The 16,801-nt window shown below is 39.7% G+C and overlaps 2 protein-coding genes across 2 annotated transcripts; both read right to left on the minus strand.

Moving 5' to 3' along the window:
• Positions 1-946: 946 nt before the first annotated feature.
• vbp1 (von Hippel-Lindau binding protein 1) lies at positions 947-4,913 on the minus strand. The gene is made up of 6 exons (XM_034106474.2): positions 4,804-4,913; positions 3,633-3,757; positions 3,453-3,519; positions 2,899-2,997; positions 2,593-2,731; positions 947-1,293 (listed from the first exon to the last, which is right to left on the minus strand). Exons 1-6 carry the CDS (start codon positions 4,882-4,884, stop codon positions 1,217-1,219), a joined length of 588 nt encoding a protein of 195 aa, XP_033962365.1. The 5' UTR covers positions 4,885-4,913; the 3' UTR covers positions 947-1,216.
• A 6,521-nt stretch (positions 4,914-11,434) lies between these two features.
• On the minus strand, positions 11,435-16,586 carry LOC117463676 (E3 ubiquitin-protein ligase TRIM39-like). Its single transcript, XM_034106047.2, has 7 exons — positions 16,017-16,586; positions 14,193-14,288; positions 13,852-14,085; positions 13,608-13,755; positions 13,462-13,488; positions 12,615-12,790; positions 11,435-12,359 (listed from the first exon to the last, which is right to left on the minus strand). Exons 1-7 carry the CDS (start codon positions 16,584-16,586, stop codon positions 11,988-11,990), a joined length of 1,623 nt encoding a protein of 540 aa, XP_033961938.1. The 3' UTR covers positions 11,435-11,987.
• Positions 16,587-16,801: the final 215 nt, after the last annotated feature.

The following is a 16,801-nucleotide window of genomic DNA, read 5'->3' on the forward strand; positions in this document are numbered from 1 at the left end:
GTGAACGTAGATTTAAAATCAGATTTGCAACCCTGTTACTATAATTAAGAGTAATTACAGTAACGTTGTTGCATTTCCTGCAGCTGAATTTATTATCTTTAGTGTTTAAGTAAGCATTATCTACATCGGTGTTAAATATATTACTGTTTAAACCCAGAAGATTGCAACAATGATCCCTCTGTTAACATTATAGTTAGATCAAGAGGTTAATAGACATTATTTAAATTTATTTCTACAAAAGGTCCACCATTGATCGCTGTTACAAAAGGAACAAATAAAACATCTAATAACATAAGTACGATTGATCCCCGAGCTGGAGGAATACATTTTGTTGTGGTTTCCTTCCCGGGTTTCTCAAATACAAAGAAAATGTGAAAATAAAGGGTTCATTTTTCAAAAGTGTCCTTAATTTCTTGAATGAATTTGCCAAAATGTCAAGACTACTTATGAAACCCGAGGAATATACCGGACATATTTAATTGTACGTAAGTTGCTGTAAATAAATGTTGCACTTAAGTACTGATCATGCTTAAAAACCACAGGGTTCAAAAACATGTTCTAACCCATCTGTTCAAATCAGAGGAATAAACACACCAGGTGAAGGTATTTTCTCTTTGCCCAAATGTTCTTCTTTTACTTCATTCATCGTATAGCGAATACAGTGAGAGACAAATAAATACAGACAGAACAGCGGCTGAGGAGGAAGAGATGGCGGAGTGAAAACGGAACCACTTTGTCATCATCCTATAAGTCTGAATCTACCGAGTATAATGGATGTGTTTCAATAAACAACTCGGGTAAAAAAAATGGGAAAAGGGACAACAAAAATAAGTGCAGGTCGGTAAGGAGGGAAAAGCAGGAGCAGGAAGACGATGCAAGAAAACCCTCACACACACATCTGCCAAAGATAGGAGTAACTTAAATCAATCAAAAGAATACAAAAAAATTGCCTTTGTTTTTGTTATTTTTTACTTGAAAAAAATACTTTAAAAAGTAACAAATCAACTGAAAACAGCAGTGGTGGAAGCTTGACTTCACGGAGGGCATATTTCAAATGAAGAGTGATTTAATCTCGATGAGTTCAATCAACTTTGATATTTGAAATATGCCCTCTTCTCCACCGAGCTCTGGGGTGAACATACACATGACTTGAAGGGGACTGGGTCGTTATGCGAGTAGAACATAGTTAGCAGACGGGATGTGGACGCCGTCGGTATTAAGACTTTTCTGCAGATTTGAGGAGGTTCTCTTTGCTCCGTCTCTTCACGTCCCAGTTGTAAACTCGTGCCATGTCTGAGGGAGCGGGAGTTGAGGAACGACCGCAGCAGGATGTGGCAGAATCATTCATAATAAAAAACAGTGTTTTGCATTTTTATTTTATAATGTATTGAAGGCAGGATTATGTAACCTGTAAGATCTACAAATACAAAGGCTAGGGTTCATACACTTTTTCACCAATGACTTCTCCACGACCTTTACCTCATTTTCCATGACCAAAAATAATTTCTCAGCGTTCCCCTGAAAATGGTTTATTTTAACATGGAACAGGAAAATAAGGTCTGCATCTGAAACATGTTGAGCCTATCTAACAAATCCAATAGTAGCTTGCTAGCTTCGACACGCTAACGCAACTCAAATCTCTCACCAGCAAAACACCTCGTGAGTTAAACGCCATTTTACATTTCATTACGATACGATACAGTATTTATTAACATTATAGTATTACTATGTCGGCGATTAGATAAAATATAAATTATATTTGATACAACTTTAGTTACATTTCCATGACTTTTCCAAAACGTTGGGAAAAATATTGTTTTCCGTAACTTTTTCAGGGCCTGGAAATCTCGTTTTGAATTCCCATGACTGTTCCAGGTTTGTAATGACCGTAAGAACCCTGCAAGACTACTTTTTTTATTTAAGAGGGTTAGGGTTACATTTGGGCTGAAGCACTGCATGAGATGCATGGATCAAAGATAATAAAACCACCAGAAATGTTTCAGAAAAAAACAACTGGTTCCAGGTCATTAAAATGTGAGGATTGTCTGTTTTCATACATTTTAATATCGACATTGTTTGAGAAAATTGAGATGGTTATTCACTCTGGCATTCCTTAATTAAAAAATGGGCTGATATTTAAGACAAATTAAAAAACATCTTTAAAAAGGTTCAGCTCATTAAAACTGTTCCCTTACCTCAAGTATCATGCAGGGCAGTGTGTACATGTGGGTAACCTGACTCAATTGAGATTTGTTTTACCTAACCTTTAATATATGTTAAACCTTTATGGGGCTTAATGCTTCTGGAACATTTTTTTTTTTTTTACCAAAATAGAAAGACAGTAACTGGGTCCCCCTTCCCAACTGATTGTATCCATCCATCATTGAAGTTTAACCAGCAGATGTCACCGTTCTCTAAATCATAAGCTCCTCAACAATGCACCATTTCAACACAAATGCACACCCACCTTTATGGAAATCAATATTAAAACATTTGTGTTGAAAAATACCTGTAAAAAAAAAAAAAACACCTCCACAGAACTTAGAATCTGCGGTAAGCCCAACCTGAGGGGACTACATCGTGGAAGGATACTGACTTCGGTGGTGGTGAACTGGTCTCGCAGGAAGTCCAGATCGTCCTCGAGTGTCTCGCAGTTACGAGACGCCGTGGACAGGTTCTTCTCCAGCAGAGCCTGGGCTTCATCGATGTCGTACTCTAACATCACGTTAGCCTTCGGAGGGAAATGTCGGGGAGGGAAGGAGTGAAAGAGGAAGAGAGGATTTCAGTTATGGCGTTCTCCGACTTCCCCTCTCCTATGTCTCAGTAAAACAGCTCTCATGCAGGGTCTCGGACCACACGTCAGGAAATACAACCGACTCTAATCTAAGCGCTACTCACCCCTAACCATAGGCACACTTTATCGGTGGGCGGCACTGAAGCCTTGCAGTAAACATTGTCGGCCAATAGGAAGTGCGTGTCCATGGGAGTTTTGGTGTCCTGAGAACAAAATAAACACATTTTAATTATTTAGCTGAGCCTGTTTTCAATGCTCAGATTGATTTACGCTGACACTTGTATCTAATTGACAGCCTTGCAAATGTTTATAAAGAAATATACAACAAGATCTAAAGAAAATACCATTCATATTTAGGTTGTTTTTGCAGCTTATAAATATTTTCTTTTGTTACATTTTAAAGAATGTGAAGCTGAAAAACTAAGAATTTTAAGATAAATATTGGGAAAATGTACCGATATTTATATCTTGGCATTTATCAATCTGGGTTTTTTGGGTCTTATAATCCAAACACAGTTTTTAAATAGTAAAAAAAAGAAATACAATTAAATAAAATGGCAGATACAATATAAAAACATGATTAAATAATTATAAAAATAGCATCAGTTAGGATACTGAGTTTGCTATATTAATGTTAGTTTATAAAAGCTATACACACCTTTTTCTTCTGCATGTGTCGCAGGATTTCTAGCGTCTGTGAGATTTGTGGGATCTGGCTTTTCAACCTACACATCAAGAATAAAACATTTCAGTAAGACGGTCTAGTTTTTTCAGTTATCAAACACTAGTTCCAACTTATTTTACGCGAGTAGGCGAAGTCTCTTTTTGTTGGCGTTACCTGAGTTTCTTCTGGGACAGGTTGAGCTCCATGTATTTGTATTTCTGGTGCTGCTCGTCCAGCTTCCTCAGCGCAGAGTCTGCCGTCTCGTTGCCAGGCTTTTTCATAAAGGAGTCCACATCCTCCTGTGGGACACATCAGAAGAGACGGGACATTCAAACCTAGCAGAGAAATTATCTAGCATAGATTTTAAGTTGGGTCACTTTGAGTTGCCGTAAAAACATTTGTCAAAGGCAGCAAAGGTAGAACGGACTGTTGGGTACTTCCGATGACATAGCAAAACCATTTTAAAACTACCTCAGACATTAACATATCATTATAATTTCTTTACTGAAAATTGTGCACCTTAGTTAAACAATTCACCAATAAAAAAACGATGTTTCTTTTTTTATATGGGTAAATGTTAAATCTATATATGAACACTTCCAACGTCATGGTGTCACCAGATCAGGAGGTACATGTGTTCTACTGTATACAGAAAGGGAATGATTAACTGAGGTACTTACAATACAGTACATACAATTTGAGTGAATGTTATTACTTGATACATTATTTTCATGCTTCTTTACTACAATGGTGAAACATCTACAGATATATAGTAGTGCAATACATTAATGATGCTATCGTAGTATCAATCCAAAAACGTCATATATATATTAGGAAAACACTGACTTGACACATTCTACTGTCTCAGTAATTTCACATAATGTTGATAAGTTACTTCTTAATGCATGACGTTAATCTGTAGTGGAGAATTGAAAGTATACTTTTACTTCAGTAACTAAATGTGAATTATCCTTCCACAGGATTGATATTTCCTGAAAAAGGGAAGAGGTTGGAGGCAGCTAATGCTAATTTAGTCAGACTGTAATTAGCAGAGTTATTAGGCTAACATGTAGCTAACTGCAGTTGTTTAAAAGCCTACAGAGGAAAAGAGGTGCAGTAGAATGCAGAAGCAGCTCGCACACACACACAGACTCTGGGATGATGTCCATAGATGGACGTGAGGAGCCGCCCTGCACACACTGCAGGGTTAGCATTAAGCTAACTAGCTCATAGCCAGCATGACGCGCCCACACACAAACCACAACAATAACACTTGTGTTTTCACCCTTCAGACGTCAATGTGGAGTTCTGACAACCTAAAGCAGTACATGCCCGTTTTACGCACCACAAAAATAGCTTCGGGGATCCCGAGATGCTTTTTCTTTGTAGCCTGAACGGCATTGCTGGTATCTATGGTCGCCGCCATGTTGGAGAGAGGCTACACCTTCCTCCTTCTTTACGTACAAGTCTATGCGTCATTGCGTCATTACGTCAAATGCTTAAAACAGCGTAAAGGCAGACCGCAGACTGTAGTATGGTGCTAAAAACCAGAACCATGTGGTCCTTCACGACCTATGCTATGTGTAGAATAAAGTGGTGTTTATTGGCAGAGATTTCATGTAATATGAAGTTGAACTATGCTCATTAGTGTATATATAATCACTTAAAACGAATGGCTCGTCACCACTACTACTCAACTTACTATATCACCCATTCATAAAAGTTGCCAATGCTAACTAACTTGTCTTGCATGTCGTGCAAAGAAAAAGCAAGTTTTATCTTCGGTGATTCAGAGGGTGTGAATATTGATCTGCAGGTGATAATAACAAAGTATATCAACATTCAGGGCATCAAGTAATTACAACGGACTCCAATTCTAGTTAACGACTACAATTGCAGAGGTCCATGAGATAGATTTTAGTTTAAATTACTATATATTCTCCCCTAAAAGCAGCCTGATCTTTGATTTTAACTATATTTAAATTATTCCAGCATCATGGTTGATCTATTAAAAAAACTCTAAGGCTTGAGCACCAGGATGCAAAGACAAATGGAAATGTACTGTCACTGATCCGGATGCAAAGCAGATAGTAAGATTTAAATTGAATGTAAAATGTGTTCTCACTGCTAGGACAAATGAAACACATCTGTCTTCAAGCGTTTTGTAAAACTTTATTAATGTCATCACTGAAAACGGTCCTTACATTTGACACTCTTTCAGGGGAAAGGTTGTAGATGCAAACATCATACAATATTTTTGCATCTACTTTCTGGATATTGTACATCTGTTATATAAACTAACATTACTTAAATATGAAGACACTAATTGAAAGTAGCATACATTTTACAATAATTCTGTTATTTTCTAATGTTTAAATATGGTTTTTTTCAGATATAACATCACCCTAAAGCACATGTGTCAAACTCAAGGCCCGGGGGCCAAATCAGGCCCTTGGTGGATTTAATTTCGGCCCACAGGATAATTTCTAATTACTATTAGATCTGGCCCGCCGGTATATTGCACGCACACCTTCGCTCAATCCTGAGGGTCTCCTCCGCTCAGAGCCGGACCCCAAACTTTGATGACCTTGCACCCGAGAGGAGACGCCAAGTATCTGCTTGAGCTAGCATCACAGAGCAGCACACTGAGTTTACATGGATGCTTCCTTCTGCACTTTCTTTCTCACGACAACAGGGCATGTTTGGTTTTTTCTTTGAGGGGAATAGTTTTGTTGAAGCTGTTGTTGGCCTGTGGGAAAATGTAATCATAAGAAATGACTCTGGAAAAGCTGCAGATAGAGCCATAAGAAATGAATGCACCTGATTATTTAATGTTTAAAGTTGTTTTTATAGGCAATAATTTAAGCTTTGTTAGTTCCAGGTTTAAAATGTGCGATAAGTTCATTTCAATAAGTTTTGCAATAAACATTGAACCAGTCCGGCCCTCGACTAGCACCCATTTATTTATTTTTTGGCTCACTGTGTATTTGAGTTTGACACCCCTGCCCTCGAGGAATATGACACAAAATCAAACTAAATGTGTGTTTTATGGAACACATTGTAAATCAGGTGTTTCAGTCTTCTATTGTTTTGAGTTTTCTTCCATCTCTGGAAGCTTCTTCCAGCGCAGTTGGACATCTGTAGTGGCGCCCAGTTTAGTTTCCACCTAGGCATAAAAAAAGAGGTATAAAATGCTATATTGAACATATGTTCATCGATTTAAAGGGGTTTTGTCAGGGAGGATTTGAGATTTTTCGAACAATTGAATGACTCCGTACAAGTTGTCAAAGGTTAAAATGTGAACAGTCACCGTTTTCAAGATTGAATCCAACACATTTTGATCCGTCATGTCCACAGAGTCGTCAGCCGTCAGCTTCACTTCAACCAAATACTTCTTCCTTGGCTCTTTAAAAAAGAAAAAAGGGACAATATATTTGCCTATTTAAAGGAATAGTAAAACATTTTGGGGAAGTATGCTCATCTTTACCAAGAGTAGGAGAGTCTATATATATATATATATCCTATCGGTTTGTCTAAAAGTATTTATGCTGCTTTTTATATATGTATTGATGTACAGCACTTTGGTCTATAAATAAAGCTGGATTGGATATGTAAAATATGATATAATGGAAAAATAATGTCCCTATTCCCCTTTAAAAAAATCTTAATTTTGTCATATACAATGCATATCAGTAGCATTTCTCATCACTACACATATTGAGATGTAGCATATCATCATGACATCTTCAAGTCTTCATTAAAAACTCACTCGTTCAACATGGCCTTTGACCCCTAACCCGTCCCCGTGCCCCTGCTTCCACTCCTACTGCGTTTTCAATTTGTTTTACCTTATTATTTGCCCTTTTATTTGTTTGTTCACCATGTAAAGCGGCCTTGGGTCCCTTGAAAGGCGCTATACACAAATGTAATCTATTATTATTATTATATCATACAGTCGGGTTTGATGGCAGAAACGTATTACCAGTGTAGCAGAAGAAGGGCAGTTTTTCAGCACAATCCTTGTCTACTATTCCCAGAGGTTTGCTGTTGACATCCAGTGCGGCACAATCAGCGACTCCCAAGAGTTCCTGAGGTCTCCAGGGTATGAAGGATGGTTCCCTCCCATCGGACCACGCCCAGGACTCTGCATTCAGCCCGATCCACGTCCAGAAGAGAATCTGTAAACCCTGCAGCGCCTCGTTGTCCAGCTGGTTTCTAACTCTGGCCAGGTCTGTGTGCCGCTCCCTGCAGTACGCCTGAGCCGAGGCCCAGTCCATGAAGTCGTCATTTAAAACAATCCTCTCAGAGAGATCGGTCGTGGATTCTGCAAATAATAATAATAATAATAATAATAAAGCTTTATTTATATGGCACTTTTCCTACAACACATGCAGTGCTTTACAAAAGACACATCACAAGTTCAAAACGAACTACAAGAAATTCCCCTCAGATTATTATAAGAACTTTAAAAAGGTACATGCTGCAACATATAACATTTTATAGACACAAGGAGGTAAAATTCAATAAAATAAATAATGGTTTCTCTGGTTTAGTTTCAGTGGGTTTTTACATTTTTCAATGAAATGTAACTTGTTAAACCAAAGTGTAATTGTGTTTGGACCAAAGAGCATACTTACCGTTGTAGCAGATGAATTGTCTACGAGTGTTGCAACTGGCAGCAAACCACTCTCCAGTGAATTTTATGACCGCACAATGTTTGGCTCCTTCAGGTTCATCTCTCGCCCAGTTCCAGTAGGACGGATCTCCCTCTTTGTGGTTGTCAGCGTCGGACACTGACCATCCCCAACTTCTCTGCAAACCTATGAAGACCTGTGAGAATTCAGAATCCACGAGACTACCTAGATCCATGAGGTCCTGCTCATCGTTGACGGCGGCCAAATCGGTGTGATATTCCCTGCAGTGCTGACGGGCCTCGAGCCACGTTTTGGACTTTTTGATGAAGTTGTACCGAGGACGATGAAGAGGGAACGCAACGTGGAACACACCTGTGGACAGGGGTGGAAGAAGTTTTAGGATATTCCTTTAAAGGTCCCATGCATGCTTTTCTGGTTATCTTTACCCGTCCCCTTGTGTGTTATGAAGGTTGTTCTGCATGTGAACGGTCTGCAGAGTCACAGACCCTCAAAGTGCACCCTGTAGCGAGTACAACTCTAACACAGAGAAGCCCTGTCTGCTGCCCCAGAACGCCTCGTTGGAGAGTTCTCTTTTTCCATTGTTTACTTATTGGGTATAGTGACGTATTTGGGTATAGTGACGTAACGTAACGGCTCCGCTGATTGGTCCAAATTGACCAATCCACGGAGCCGTTACGTTTGGACCAATCTGCGGACTTCCTCACACACACACTCGGCGGGAAGTTGCGAGGAGCGGGGGGGGCAGGAGCTCCAACAAGCCGTTGAGGACAGAGGGGGAATACACATACTATACAGAGATGCTGTGAGAAACCAATGTGAGTTTGGAAAATTGCACAATATACATTTATTCTAGTAGACCTCAACAATGGAATTATGATCAGTAGAAATGGCCATGACATGGGACTTTTAATAATATAATAATAATAAAGATAAGGAAATTATTGTTCCAGAGTTACAAAAATACAATAAACACAGCAGCATATAGTAAAACTGTAGGCCACTAACAGTGCAGTAAACATAGCCATTAAATATCTACAGGAAACTAGATGTCACATAATTATGTAAATATGTAATTATTACCAATATTTAGTAGAAAAAAACGTAGTGGCGGATATGTAATTGCACGTTATCATATACATTATTAATAATAATAATATTGCACATAGCAGCGTTATATAGCAGCGAGTGTTTTGGGTACCACTTTACATTAAGACTACCCGTATAAAGGGTTTATAATTAGGTTATGAATTAGGTTGTAAACACTTTAATAATTAAGAACCATTTGTAAACCAGTTCTAACATAGTTATAGTCATACATCAACACAGGCTCACTATTTGGCAAGATGACTAAGCCTTATATTGGCTACTTAGTGAGAATCAACTCGGTGAACAACAGGTACCAAGGATGCTAGCTGATGAAGAAGACGAAGTAAGCTAGCCAGTATAAGGCTTAGCAGTACAGATACATGTGGGCTCACTATTTGGCAAGCAACCGGTCACAGTTAGTTGCCCTGTTTATCTCATGTCTTATAAAAGCTTATTAATGATTTATTAAGTGTTCACAACCTAATTAATACATTAATTACAAACTATTCGTAAGAGTAGTCTTATTGTAAAGTGGGACCGTGTTTTGTAATGATGGTAATGGTATTTATATTGCACATAGTGGTGGTGTGGAAGTTCTCAGTTCCCTTCTGAAGGGTGAAGAGTTAGAGCTTGATGGCCAGTACAATTAAGCAATAGCTCACGACAGGCCGTGGTATATCACAGCTAAGGGTGTGGTTCGGCCCGACGCAAAGCGACCGGACTTCTCTCTGCAGATGTGAGCGTCCTTAACAACGGTCAATAAGTCCTTGCTGCACATTATCCCTTACATGTTTCCATCTTAAGTTTTGTTAGTTAGTTAGTTTCGTAACGGACGTAATGTAACAGTTGTAACGGTTGTAGCTTTTCTCAGACGCGGAGGGATACTGACTTGTTGTGAAAAGTAACTACAATTCTACCCTCATTATATCACGGCTAAGAACCAATCAGATTGCTTGATTTGACTTGTCCGTTTTATAACAATGTATAAACAATGTTTCCCCGCCAATGCTTTTTTTAAGAACATGTATGTCCTAGAAAAGTTTTATTTTATTTTAACTTTTCTTATTTTTTGAGAGATATTGGAATCAATTGTTTAGCCTTCAACAAGTATTTAATTGAAGCAATGTTAGAAGTAAAGAGGGCGAGACTGCCTTCAGAGAAACTGCAATTCATGGTCGCAAACCAATATGTTGGAAACTCCTGGTTTAATCTTTAACAGATTATTGTGTTTTATAAACTCATCATGTGTTCTTTTATTTGAAATCTTAGTTTTAAAAGTATCTTGAGTCAAAGTACAAGTACCCAATAAATGTACTTAACTATAGATATTCCCTTAATAAGTACAACAATGTTTAGACAATGTTTCCCCGCCAATGTCTTTTTAAGAACATGTATGGCCTAGAAAAGTAGAAAAAAGTTCTGCTTGATACATTTTATTTTTACTTTGGACTTCTCTTATTTTTCTAGAGATATTGGATTATTTAGCTTTTGAGCCTTAAACAGGTGTTTAATTGGATCAATGTTAGAAGTAAAGAGGGCAAGACGACCTTCAGAGAATTCATGGTCACAAACCAATATGTTGGAAACTCCTGGTTTAATCTTTAACAGATTATTGTATTTTATAAACTCATCATGTGTTCTTTTATTTGAAATCTTAGTTTTTAAGGTATCGTTATCTGTTAAGTCAAAGTACAAGTACCCAATAGATGTATAATGCAGAATGCAAAAGTATGGTAAAGGTCGATAAAAGACTATCTCTAGGCCGTTAATAATCATGCGTTACAGCAAGATGTTCTTCACCTCACCTGAGAAGAGCAAAATGCCAAACATTCTTCTATCCATGGTTTAAAATTTCTATAGTAAAATAAAACACACAGAAAGAAAGTTCAAGACTGATTATCTTCAAAACAAATGAATGGATGATTAACTATGACATCATATAATTGTGATGGTAAAACGTACCTGTGATGAAGAAATCAGACGGTCTTTACAAGAGAGAAAGCAGTGAGAGCTGCACAGACACTGACTTAGTAAAAGAATACTGCGCTCTATATTTGTATGTAATGAATGCGTCTTACTTAATCCTCCTTGCATGAGGCGTATGTCCTCTAACAATGCAAAGCACATGGAAACAGGGTCGCTCTGTCGGGACGGATGCAAAGGTTTTGCAAAACATAAAAGGTTTCTGGGATTTAAACTAGTTTTTTTATTTCAAAAACGAATCACCAGGTGAGACACACAAAACAAACAAGACACAAACAAATATGCTAGCCAAACATGCTAGCTGTAGCATTATTCTCATTACATTGTGTATCTTAAATTGTAATCAGCGTCCCCAATAGTCTTTGTAATGTCAAAGATGTAAATAATTCGCTCAAAAGGCTGCAGTGAAACAACAATGCTATGCTAAGCCTGTCGAGTCCATAGCACCACACAACCTTTATTATACTATATTTATATTCAAGCACAAGTTTGATGATTAGTTTAGGTTCGGCATTTGGCAACATGGCGCACAATTGTCCTGGATTGGAATATTATTTTTCCTTCATTTGAGATCTATCTTCTCTCCAACTAGGAAATAGTTTGGCTATAGTTCGGTAGCAACAGTTAAACATTTCCCATTAGGCCTTAAGGTTCAAATGTCCTTGTATTGAGGTTGTGGTTCATAACGATCTTAATTGAAACTGTTGGTGTACGTACAGTAGAAACCCAGACAACAAGACCTGTTGAATTCTCAATCCGTTCAGTTGGTTTCTTGAAGCACCAGAAAGCATTCAAAGCCTCGACATTATGTCTCATGATTTACCGCTTTGATAACCAATGGCGCTGTATTCTTCCCATCATCAAAAACCCCCGGGCTGAAGAAGGGGAAGACCCTCTCGGAGAACATACACCCGGTGAAGGTGTAGATGTGAGACCCGGCCTCCACGTTGAAGAACGACACGGTTCCCTCTTCGTAATCCGTGAACACTCCCACCGTCTGAGGCTTCCTCTTCAGGGAGAGAAGCACCGAGGGGGAGTCCAACGCTCGGTACTCTTCTCCGTTCCTCAGACGCACCGTCCAATAGCCGTTCTCCGGTTTGGAAGTGATCATCCCCTTCCTGTTGATCGACTCTTTGACCACGCCAAGGTCCCAGAAGGTCTTTGGCCCAACTGCAACCTGATGGTCAAAGCAAGACTGTTGAACACCTGAACTTTTGAAAGAACATCCATCTGTCTGCAACTTGTATATAACAATATTCCAATTACTCGTATATAGACTCTCCTTGCACTATTTCTATTGACATAATAAATAAACAGAATTTCAATCTCTCTGTCTGTACACACAAACTGGAAGATTGACAATAAAGTTGACTTTGACTTTGAGTCCTTGAGAGAAGATTCTGAAGGTTCATTCAACCAAAAGGTTCCTGACCTCGAAGTAGAACCTCCCGGACAGGTAGCCTCTCTTGCTCACAACGCAGATAACGGGGTCGAAACGTTTGGGGTTGTCGGGGACGATGTGCAGAAGCTCGCCCCGACCCGCCTGCTTCCCGTCAGCTGACAGGACGATGTTTGGATGGGCGGTTTCTGGGTCCAAAACCACATCAACTAAGGAGATAAGATGGAGAAACGTTTAATTAATAGAAAGGAAACTGAAAAAAACATCTCTTCTGCATCCACTTCCTGCTACTGATTAAGTCTGTTTCTGTACACATATAGTGCAGTTACTCTAACACGGACTGATCAGACTTTTTACAACAATAGTACAGATTTTCATAAATAATCGGAGCATTTCTGACTTCACTCCCATAATGCTATTTCTCTTAAGTTGAATATAGAGTTCTAAACCAAATATTATGCATGTTAAGGTGGCATGGAAAATGTTTACATCGCAAATATACCTTTGAGCAGCCAATCAAGAACTGACCTTGGGGGCAAATAACCAACAGGATAGTACCATTGCCACTGCGATCACTTCTACACTACGAGTCATTTACCACTTTTCTCCATGCTTGTACATAATGTTCAGACGTTTAAGGCAATTAAAGTATCTTTGAAATTATTCCGGTGCCATAATGGTTAGTTGGTAGGAAAATGGGACTGTTTCAGTGATTGCTTTCAGCCCTATTATCTCGGTTTCCTCAGGTTTCTGTCATTCTGTGACACAACCACAAGTGGGCAGCAAAGTCCTGCCATATTACCTTACCTACCAATAGCAATCCAATATGTGCGTTTCACCGAAACATGGCAAGCAAACATCGATTAAAGTGAAGTCCTACCTGCATATCTGTGCATCTTCTTCATCTCTGCCAAGAAGACAATGAGACATTTTAGATATGGAATTGAAACAAAACTTTAGAGAGGCTAAATGAAGACATAAGAAGGATGATGTTTAATTTCAGTGAGGACTTTTTCTACACTTTACCTTCTTTCTTCAGACTATTCAGTTCTTTACTCAGAGTGTTGTCCAGTTGAGACATGGCTGCCCTCACCGTACCCACACAGAGTTCGGGGTGAATAGCGATCTCCATCCACTCTTTGGTGGGTGGAGAGGACATAAGAGAGGGTGACCTCTATATGAGGGAAACACGGTGAAGAAATGTAAATGTTACCATGGTGACAAAGGTGTTTATGAAGCCTAAACTGGAACCTGAAGATCCAGTGTTAACCTGTAAGACGTGCAGATGGTCCTCAGAGTCCCTCAGCTCCTCCAGCTCAGCGTTCCTCCTCTGCAGTTCAGAGACTTCCTGTTTCAGATCACCGACGAGCTCCTCCGCTCTCCTCTCGGCTGCTTTCTGCTTCTCTGAGATCTCGGTGTCGACTTCAGTCTGTCTCTCGTGGACGCAGCGAATCAGAGACGTGAAGAGACGGTCGCTCTCCTTCAGCTCCTTTTCTGCGCTCGTCTGGACCGGCATAAGAAATGGAAACATTAATATGTTACATTTGAAAAAAAGTGTTATTGTGCAGTTAAAATACAAATATTTAGGCATTTAACTTGATTACGACTCACGTTGCTGAGCTTCAGACAGTTGTTGATCTCCTCCACTTTCCTCATGCGCTCCTGGATCATCTGCTGAAAATCTGCTTCAGTATTCTTTATTTTTACCTGTTTTTAGGAAGAACAGAAATTGAAACTTTCAGTCGAAAGAAAGTACGTTTTTCACCAACAGAACTAGCAAATGAGACCATTGGACAAACATGTAAAACAGAAATAGGTAAATATAAATAATTTCTTTCTTTCTTTCTTTCTTTCAGTCTTTATTTCGAACAGATTAAAAAATAACAAATGTGAAAAACAGAATACCGTATTGTTATAATACAGTATTTATCCATATTCATGGTAATATTTGTATATTCAACAAAAAAACAAAAACATTTCTTCATATTAATAATAATAATAAATCATATGTGTCCGAAAGGGAGTAGAAGGAAGCAAATGCTTATTAATTCCCACCCCTTACTTGATCAATGATTGTCCTTTAAATCATTATGCAAGTTATTCCTACATACATTTACATTTATACATACACATACAATCATTTCTCATCTTCAATTACCTTTCTTCATTCTCATATTTTTCCAAAAAAGTGTTTCTGTACATCCTTTTAAACTGAATTATGCGTGTGCTTTGTTTTGTTGTGTATTTAATTTCCTATCACCAAGGATAAAGGTCCTGACTGACTGTTCGAACACGTTTCAGTACCTCAGTTAGATGCCTGTAGAGCCAATGCTGAAGGCCTCAAAGCGTCACTCTGCGTTATCTCCATCAGGGGGATGAAGTCCAATTGTATAAAAGTCTATGAGCAACTGACTCTACTTCTCACTTGATTTATTACCACAGTAAAGATTTTCCTTTTGACTTTATAGTCTTTATAGCTTGTTCGAACAGTTCTTCAAACCAGCATGTTGTCCATTTTTAGAGAAGTAATGGCGCGTTTCCACTGCAGGCCTCGCTCGGTTTGGTTTGGCCTTATTAGGCCCGGCTCACTTTAACGCTGCGCTTCCATTACAGTTTAGGAACTGGGGCAGTTACTATAGTAACGCAGTGTAGGCGGAGCCGTGACGTCATCTTCAATGAGAGCCCCAGAAAAACAACACAGCCGTTAGCTCTTAGCACTCAGAGCTCACAGCTCTTCATATCTGTTCAGAAACTAGACACAAGTTAAACAAGTCCAAACCACAGACTGCCTGTGTCATGGAGAATACAGTCGCTGGTTTATTTATGTCTGCAGGCCGTTGTTGGGAGTGTGGACAGTCGGAGCATATATAACGTTAGCTTAGCCAAGCTCCATTTAGAAAACACGCATTTTAAAAGGTGTTTCTCTGCCGTCTGTCTGCAGACTTGTCACAGCATTAATTCATGGTTTTTACTAACCGGTATCAGTATGTTGTTACTTCGGCATCATTTTGAAACGTGTATTACAATTAAATCACGGTCAAATATGTTCATCTTGTTGTAGTTGTAGCCCCCTTGCCAGCGATTCTCTCTCTAGTTTAGCATACTCAGCCCGACTCGGCCCGGTTGTTCCTGGCCCTAGAACCACGATTTAGTCGGGCCAGAAAAAAGGTGAAAAAGTAGCCCCGGGCCAAAACTAGGCCAAGTGAAAACGCAACCAAAAACGGGCCCCGCACGGCTCGGCACGCTTAAAGCGAGCTACCCGCTGCAGTGGAAACGCGCCATAAGAGTCCTAGTCACAGTTTAGAGTAAAATAGACAATACAGTCACCTCTGCTTGTGGTCAGGATAACCTTTGCCTGTGTTGTCGTGGTTTGCGTCTTTGCATTGACTTTCTATAACTTGATCAATAACACACAGTCTACGTTGAACAGTTCACCTTCCTCTCCGCACTCTCGTCCTCTATCCTGACGGCCTGGTGTCCTTTGTGCTCGGTCTCGGTGCAGAACTGGCACACGCACTTCTGTTCGTCCCTGCAGAACATCTCCAGCAGCCTCTCGTGTTTCTTGCACATCCTCTCCTGCAGGTTCTTCACCGGATCGATCAGCTTGTGGATCTTCAGGGTGGCGACTCTCTGGTGAGGCTCCAGGTGGGTTTCACAGTACGACGTCAGACACACCAGGCAGGACTTCAGCGCCTTCACCTGCACGGAGGTGGCCGCGCAGACATCACACAACACCTCGCCTGGTTTGGCTGCACACGGCGGGGCAGCAGACTTACACGCTATGATGTTTCTCAATGTGTCCGCCAGCTCTTTGAAGGCGGTGTTGACGCTTGTTTCAGGACGGGAGAGGAAGGTTCTGTTGCAGGTGGGACACTGGCAGACATCACTGCTGTCCCAAACATTCTCGATGCAGGTTTGGCAGAAGTTGTGTCCGCAGGGAGTGGTGATGGGGTCGGTGAACAGCTGCTGACAGATGGTACACTGGAACTGCTTTTCTGGTAACATGTTACCTGAGGACAGAGATGGCAAAAGTACACACATCCTTTACTCAAGTAGAAGGACGGATACTCGTGTTCAAAGACACTAAGTAGAAGTACTGACTAAACTTCTTTACTCAAGTAAAAGTAAAGAAGTATGGGCTTCGACATGTGGTAAAAAGTACCCATAGCTAGCAGCTGCTTTAAAGAGTACCTGACCTCCCTTTATATCAATAGAACAAT

This window comes from Pseudochaenichthys georgianus, chromosome 18 (assembly GCF_902827115.2).
Source record: "Pseudochaenichthys georgianus chromosome 18, fPseGeo1.2, whole genome shotgun sequence".
Taxonomy (NCBI): domain Eukaryota; kingdom Metazoa; phylum Chordata; class Actinopteri; order Perciformes; family Channichthyidae; genus Pseudochaenichthys; species Pseudochaenichthys georgianus.

Excerpts from the sequence above, each read along its gene's own strand:
- vbp1 (XM_034106474.2), bottom strand. The coding sequence starts at position 4,884 with ATGGCGGCGACCATAGATACCAGCAATGCCGTTCAGGCTACAAAGAAA. Across the intron at positions 3,758-4,803 it reads TCCCCGAAGCTATTTTTGTG|GAGGATGTGGACTCCTTTAT; the intron begins GTGCGTAAAACG and ends TGTGTCCCACAG. Across the intron at positions 1,294-2,592 it reads GTTCACCACCACCGAAGTCA|ACATGGCACGAGTTTACAAC; the intron begins GTATCCTTCCAC and ends CCGCTCCCTCAG.
- LOC117463676 (XM_034106047.2), bottom strand. The coding sequence starts at position 16,586 with ATGTTACCAGAAAAGCAGTTCCAGTGTACCATCTGTCAGCAGCTGTTC. Across the intron at positions 14,086-14,192 it reads ACTGTCTGAAGCTCAGCAAC|ACGAGCGCAGAAAAGGAGCT; the intron begins GTGAGTCGTAAT and ends ATGCCGGTCCAG. Across the intron at positions 12,791-13,461 it reads GAAGATGCACAGATATGCAG|TTGATGTGGTTTTGGACCCA; the intron begins GTAGGACTTCAC and ends TTATCTCCTTAG.